This window comes from Vigna angularis, chromosome 10 (genome assembly GCF_016808095.1).
Source record: "Vigna angularis cultivar LongXiaoDou No.4 chromosome 10, ASM1680809v1, whole genome shotgun sequence".
Taxonomy (NCBI): Eukaryota; Viridiplantae; Streptophyta; class Magnoliopsida; order Fabales; family Fabaceae; genus Vigna; species Vigna angularis.
The window spans coordinates 4,158,985-4,166,301 of NC_068979.1; the positions used below are offsets into that span (position 1 = coordinate 4,158,985).

Below are 7,317 nucleotides of genomic sequence, written 5' to 3' on the forward strand. Positions count from 1 at the left end.
ATCAGATGAATTTTTTTAATTGATAAATAAAGGAGTGAAAAAGAATCGAAGAGTTAAAATATATGATACTAGAAAATTCTTAATAGATATTTATGTGAACAAAATATAAGTTGATAATTTATAAATTAAATTTCATGAAATGGAAGCAGTAGGTACTTTGTTGAAAAATCATTACATTCATATAAAATATGCATAACACTTTTTCTTTTCCTTTGTATTAAGCTTTAAATGTTTCAATACAATACTTTATGTTTTTAAACATGTTCACTCTGTTCCTTTTTAACACAAATGTTAAGTAGATTAACAGAGTTTTTGAAACTTTCAAAATTTAATATATCAAACACTACAAATATCAAAACTTAAAAAAGGACTAATACTAACATTTAGAAGATAAAAAAGTGTAACCATTGTTTTGCTGAGCAAATGATTTGGACTTTTCTACTGTCGTAAGTATTGACTCTGTATACAAGTTAACTAAGAAAACTACATACACCAGCATAAAACTGTCCTAAATAATACAATATACAATTTGAATAGCTTCATGGAAAAATATCATCAAAACAAATAATATACAATTTCGTCATTGTTCTTTTGTACATTTTCAAACCAACCTTAGGGTGGATAACTCTCCCAGGGCAGCACCTTGTGCCACACAGTTACAATTTACAATGCTTACACAAAGCAGAATTAAAAGCAATAAACATAAAGTCAAGTTGGTTGTATCAACTCTTGGTGGAACCAAAACACCTGGGAAAATTCTCCTCCCTAATGTTGGTTTGAAAATGTAGAAAAGAACACTAACAAACGGTACAAGAACACATCTTTATCACAAGCTTCAGTTTAAGCACATAGAACAGCAAAACACCGCTCAAGCATTTCCCACTCCCATTGTTCATCATTTCCTTCTATGGAGAGTATGCGGCTCACACTCTTCTTGATGGGTATTTTGTTAAATGCTACAACTCTAAGTGGAGTGAAACTTCTTGTTCATGACTACTACGAGGAGAAGTGTCCCTTAGCCGAAGACATCGTGAGACATAACGTGGAGGTGGCACTTTTGAACAATCCTCGTTTGGCAGCCTCTCTACTACGCTTACACTTCCACGATTGTTTTGTCATGGTAAAACATCTTCCTTTTCCCTCTTCCTTTGCTTGAGATTTTCATTCTTCATGGCCCATGATTCTTTTTTTTTTGCGCATTTGTTGATGTTGAATTGAAACAAGGGTTGTGATGCATCGGTGCTTCTGGACAGCGTGGAGGGCATGACAAGTGAAAAACTGGCTGGGCCAAATGTGAACTCTTTACATGGGTTTGAGTTGATAGACAAGATAAAGTATTTGCTGGAAGAGGAATGTCCTATTACTGTTTCATGTGCAGACATCCTTGCCATGGCTGCACGTGATGCAGTTCAATTGGTACACAAAAATGAATGTCATTACTTATCAGACATGTATTGTTCTTTCTGATTCAGAATAGTTTCTGTTGTTGGCTTTTGCAGAGAGGAGGACCAAGATGGGAGGTGTTGCTAGGGAGGAAGGATTCTCTGGAGTCGAGTTTCAGTGGAGCTAACCTTTTCATTCCTGCTCCAAATTCCTCTCTAGAGGTTCTCATAGATAACTTCAAGCAACAAGGCCTTGACATAGAAGACTTGGTAACTCTATCAGGTATATTTATTATTTTGACACAGTAACTAAATTCGAACAATGAAATCAATAATTTGCTGCACTGAAAACAGAAGAGATTATGCAACTAATCAGGTGGAAAAAAAACAGGTAGCCATACTATAGGAAGAGCAAGATGCCTAAACTTCAGGCAGAGGATATATGAATCAGAAGATGAATATCACCATGGCAATGATCGCTACAAGCGGTACACAACCTTCAGGAGAATTCTGCGGTCCATTTGCCCTGTTGAGGGAAGGGACAACAAATTTGCACCCCTTGATTTGCAGACCCCAGAAAGGTTTGACAATCAGTATTTTATAAACATTCTTGGAGGGAATGGCTTGTTGGGTTCTGATAATGTTCTTATCAGCCAGGATTTGGATGGAAAGATTACAAAGCATGTGTGGGCTTATGCCTCCAACGAAAAACTTTTCTTTGCTTCATTTGCTAAATCTATGATTAAGATGGGAAATATCAATGTTCTTACAGGTGATGAAGGAGAAATTAGGAGGAATTGTAGATTTGTCAATGCCTACTAGTAATGTATCATTGCATATAGTCTGTTATAGACTAATTGAACCCAATCTCATTATAGTTCCAACTGAGAATAGATTATAAATGACAAATGAAGAAAACAAAATTTTGGTAACCATGCAATTCTTTTCCATCATCATCTTCATGGTTAAGAGTATTATTTGGCTTATTCTCAGTTGCATATCTTTAAAGATCAAATTTGCAAGTAGGTTAACATTTCATTTTAATACACACAAAAAAAATGATAATGATGGATTATTATAATAATAATACCGTTTCACCAGACTCAAATTATGTTAATGTTGGTAAATATAAAAGAATTAAAAAACCTAGACCAAAGAAATAATGAAAAGGGCATCAGTTCTCCAAGGTGATAAAACATCAATGAATTTAATTCAGACGCAAATTACCCATTTTTAAAGATGAGATTCATCATATGCCCATTTCAAACAGCGGAAAAATTGGTCTGAAATTATTTAAAAATACGAGAAAATATAAAAAGAAATAAAGAAAGGAGGAGAAAGAAGAGTAGCCATGTCGGAAAGCCCACCGGAAAGTGGCCTCCGGCATCAATAGTTTGAACCTTCACTGAACCGTATTACGTAGCCTTAGGATGCTATAACGTTGACAGTGGAGAAAAAGGGTTGTGGCATTTTATAGATACATATTAGGGTTTCATACTAGGAAGTTAGAATTTTGATTGGGTTTTGGGGCATGCCGCTGTGTACACAGGCCCAATTCTATCCACCCAATTTTAATATATTTTGGAATAAAAGAGAATTTTGCAAAATAAACTACGATGCATTTCAATCCTTTTAATTGTTATTAATACGTTATGAACAAGTATTTAATAGAATTGACAAAAATTATTTTATAGATAATTTTGTATAGTTTTTTATACACTTAAGCTTTGTTCACATCATTGATTTGTGGAAGATGATTTGGGAGAGAGTAATTGAATCGATTTGAGGATAATTTATTTGTTGTTTTTTTGAATGGATTTGTGGATAATTGAGAGTGGAACCAAATACGCCACCCTCTTCCTACCTTCCATGCACTGTTCATCGTCTTCTTTGACTCTGAAACACGTGCATTCATCTTCAACTCTTTGCTTCTTCATGCCATCAACCTGCACAACGTCCTTCTTCCTCCCCATTTAGAACCCTGCAAATGAAAAACAACAATATCTAGGTGGACAAACATCACACTATCTTACTAACCTCACCATTTTGTCTTCCTCGTCTCAGCAAAACACCCAACTCTCACTGTGTCTTCAAGAATCTTTGCTGTTGAATGGCTCTATGAAGCAAGGTAACATCAGCTGAGGAAGCTCAGGAATCTTTCTGTAACCACGCCAAGCCAAGCACTCTCGTGTATCTACAGTAGTAAAAGTAAAAGTCTGACCATACAACTGTTGTTCAAATTTTTTATTATCAATCCTTAGAATCGTTTATGTGTAAGCGCACTATAATAGGAAATCGATTATACGTGTTAAAGTCATATACAGGGATGAAATTTAACAAATTGATGAAGGACACACATGACATTTTAATTACAACCCGCGCAAATCTCTTCCTCAATGCGAGTGACCAAAATTCTCTCAAGCGAACAGGACAGCAAAAGCATTTCATGCAATTAATTTCTTCGCTAGCAGTTACACGGTTTATGCGAACACAGGCTTAATATATTGGGTGTTTTGTTTATTTTTATTATTCGCCATTTTACCTTTTATTAGGAGACTTTAATTCGGTTGATTGAACAGGGTGAGCCATTGAACTAATTCTGAAGTTATAAATATTAATGGACTTAATTATTAAAATTATGAAAATATCATTTTAGTATTTAAAATTATTAAAGATAATACTATCCCTCGAGGTTGATTCACTTTAATTAGGATTTTAAATTTGAAACATGACCAAACAATAATTATGCCAAAAATTCAAAGAGAATTTTAAAGACAATACTTACATATTAATGATAAGATTACCAAGTGAATTACCAGAAGGCAATAACACTGGTAGTATCAGACAGTTCCTATTTAAGTTAACCACGACTATTATAAATTACAATTACAATGTTACTAATTTACAATTAGTTATGTGCACTCAATTTGCTGCAGTTAAGGTTCGTTTATCGTACTTTAGGTTCGAGAATGATTTGACAACCAACGGCTAATGACCACTTTCAGACAGTAAATATTAGATCTGTCATTATCATGTCAGATTAAAAACTATCCAAATTAACGGTGAATCATGATAATTACCAACCAATCCTTTGAGTAGTTTTCTCAGTGTTCAACGTCACACTGGCTTGGTTCAGTTATCACTGTCAAGCGTGTGGGAGCTCAATAAAATTTGCATGAACTGAGAAGGAAAAGCAGGGTCCAAAGCAAGGCAGACACTGATTGATCAAATTAACAACTCATTATTGCAAACTACTGCTAACATAATTATCATCATGAATACGCCAAACAGTTTCACCCAACAGGTTTGCTACCGAAAGAATAGATAACTACGGGAAATAGTTCTTATATCAGAAATTGGAATGGTGTGTGTGGTAATCACCTAATGAAATAAGCAACCAGACAACCTTTCAGTTGCAGGAGAGCTGTGATTGATTCATACCCAGAAAACTAAACAGTCATTTAGTAACAGTTAATAGCATTTTTTTTTCCAAAATCAATTCAGATTTTCCATGTTGAAGTACTACAACAACACAGAGTTACTTTCAGTTTTTCATGACGCCGCCGTAATCTTGGATCCACACCATGAATTATGAAGTGAAGGTCTCTTTCTCTCTCTCTATATTACTAAATATGGCCTGGTCACAGACAGTCGATTTATATTGTGTATCCATCTAAACGCAAAAATAATGATAAGATTACAAAGTACAGTTACAAAAAAACCAAGATTTCCCTCATCCTTTGCCATACACATAAGTGAACATGTAACAATAAACAAAATCGGTAATTGTTAAGAAACGAGAAAGAAAAGCTGAGATTTTATACACATTGCAAGGCAGGCAAACATTGAAAGCATAATAAAAAAGTGGTAACAGCCAACAACCTTGACCTTGCTAAGAGGTAGCAGCCTTAATGGCTTTCTGCAACTCAGATTCCACGTCAGTGGCCACACTCTGCGATTTGTTTGGCTGCACTTTTTTCTCATCCTCTTGTCTGCCGTTCTTGTAACTTCTTCGACGCTGCAACTCCCCAGAAGAGGTTTCACTCACTCTGCTTGGTTGCAGCACCACTTCTTTTCTGGCGGTGGAAATTCCCATTTTCATCTCATCCAATACACTTTTCATCTCCCTATTTTCCCTCTCCACATTCTCCAAATCTCTCCCCATCCAAAAACACATTTCCTTCAACAGCTGCAAATCAATTTCAGAACTGACCCTTTTTTTCTGACTATCATTATTATTACTCTCTTTCCCATCCTCAATCCTCTCTAACCCAATCTTATTCACGGTTAAGCTCGGCATTTTCGAACTGAAATTCCGGGGAAAATTCACCCCCCAGCGGAAGTTCAAGAAGAAACCTTTCGTAACAGGCACCACCGTCCGCGCCATAACCCTAATGACAGGAGAGAGACTGTGCTTTGCATCGTTCTTAGAGTTTTCCAAAATGTTAGGGTGTGATTGGTCTCTGTTATCGAACGGTTCCAATTTCAGATTCTGCCAACCCGAGGAAGATTCGTTGGACACAATTTGAGGTGTGGGAGGGAGAGGAGAAGGGGGTGGTGGGGTATCGGAGAAAACGGTTTTGTGGAGAGAGAAGTGGCCGAATTGGGGTTTGAATTGCAGAGAGAAAAAAGGGGTCGGGGTTGGGGATAGGGAGAAGTTAGCGGAGAAGACGAGAGGGGAGTGGGCCGGTGAGCCCAAGAGGCCCAGGCCCGACTTGAGAGAGAGGGAGAAGGGTTGAGAGGCGGTGGGCGTGTAAGAGACTTTGAGGGATGGGCCTGATGTGAAGTTTGAAGAGAGTGAGAAGGAAAACTCGGAAACGGAGTTGGTGGCGGTGGTGGCGGTGGTGGCGGTGACGGCTGAAAGAAAGGGCTTGTTCAGTATAGTCATGGGTACCTTCGCCGTCATGATTTGTTCGCTGTGTTCGTGGTGGTTTTCATCACCCTGGAACTTCAAGGACAGCTTCATAGTGAGTGATGGGGTGGTGTTGCTGCAACCACCGTGCTATGCAACAGACAGAAGATGAAGACCACCGATCTCGTCTTTGGGCCAAACACTAATCTTTGGCTTCCTTTTATCAACAATTTAATTACTTTTTTTTTCGAGGAATCAATAACTAAAATTAATTTTATTTATTCTTTATCACTTAAAAAAAATAAAAATTTTGGGCATACAGTCAAGCAAATGTGTTATATATTTTAGTAATTTTGTATATACATTATTGTTTATTCTACTGGATAAACTCTTCATTCGTTCTCATATTTGTCAGATATTGTTAACAAATATTCAGTTTTATTTCATATTATAGAAATCTACAGATATTTTTATATATTCTTTCTAAATTTTAAATAAATTACTTAAAAATAAGTCCTTAAAATATATATTTTGAAAATAAATTATTTTTAAAACATAATTCAAATTAAATTATTCATTAAAATATTAATGTGAATGAATTTTATCTTCTAAAATATAAATATAAAAAGTTTCATCAAAATATAAATTTTGAAAAATTAGTATTTTAAAAAGTAGATTTAATTTCATAAATCTAAATAAAAATGTATAAAATTAAATTTTGAATAACTTGTTTAATAATTAATATTTTATTTTAATTACTTAAATTTTAAAAATATATTCAAGGTCTAATCATTCACTAAGTCCCTATTTTCGCATGGAATCTCAATTTAGTCTTTTTCTTTCTGGAAATATCAATTGGTCCCAAATTTATGAAAATTGCAACAAATAGATCCTTTCCATTAAATTGTGTCCAACGGCGTTAGGGTGTATTTGACGTGGCACGCTGTTGTAAACTTCTTATCTGACGTGGTTGATTCAAGCAGTAGCAGTGAAGCACCTGGATATTTACAATTTTTTAAGTAAAAAGAAAATAATTGTTTTAAAAAGGGGATTCAAGTTTTGTGTGGATCGAATTAGGGATCA

General features: G+C 35.4%; 2 protein-coding genes and 1 non-coding gene across 3 annotated transcripts; 1 reads left to right on the top strand and 2 right to left on the bottom strand.

Moving 5' to 3' along the window:
- Positions 1 to 651: 651 nt before the first annotated feature.
- Positions 652 to 2,239, top strand: LOC108334685 (peroxidase 20). Its single transcript, XM_017570593.2, has 4 exons — positions 652 to 1,120; positions 1,225 to 1,416; positions 1,500 to 1,665; positions 1,774 to 2,239. Exons 1-4 carry the CDS (start codon positions 908 to 910, stop codon positions 2,202 to 2,204), a joined length of 1,002 nt encoding a protein of 333 aa, XP_017426082.1. The 5' UTR covers positions 652 to 907; the 3' UTR covers positions 2,205 to 2,239.
- A 309-nt stretch (positions 2,240 to 2,548) lies between these two features.
- On the bottom strand, positions 2,549 to 2,644 carry LOC128194577 (small nucleolar RNA Z101). The gene has a single exon (XR_008245952.1). It is a non-coding gene; the product is annotated as a small nucleolar RNA Z101 (small nucleolar RNA).
- A 2,399-nt stretch (positions 2,645 to 5,043) lies between these two features.
- Positions 5,044 to 6,467, bottom strand: LOC108335127 (uncharacterized). Its single transcript, XM_017571067.2, has one exon. The coding sequence runs from the start codon at positions 6,346 to 6,348 to the stop codon at positions 5,275 to 5,277; it is 1,074 nt and encodes a 357-aa protein (XP_017426556.1). The 5' UTR covers positions 6,349 to 6,467; the 3' UTR covers positions 5,044 to 5,274.
- Positions 6,468 to 7,317: the final 850 nt, after the last annotated feature.

Coding starts and splice junctions, on each gene's coding strand:
- LOC108334685 (XM_017570593.2), top strand. CDS start 908: ATGGAGAGTATGCGGCTCACACTCTTCTTGATGGGTATTTTGTTAAAT. Junction 1,121..1,224: donor TCCACGATTGTTTTGTCATG/GTAAAACATCTT, acceptor AATTGAAACAAG/GGTTGTGATGCATCGGTGCT. Junction 1,666..1,773: donor AGACTTGGTAACTCTATCAG/GTATATTTATTA, acceptor GAAAAAAAACAG/GTAGCCATACTATAGGAAGA.
- LOC108335127 (XM_017571067.2), bottom strand. CDS start 6,348: ATGAAGCTGTCCTTGAAGTTCCAGGGTGATGAAAACCACCACGAACAC.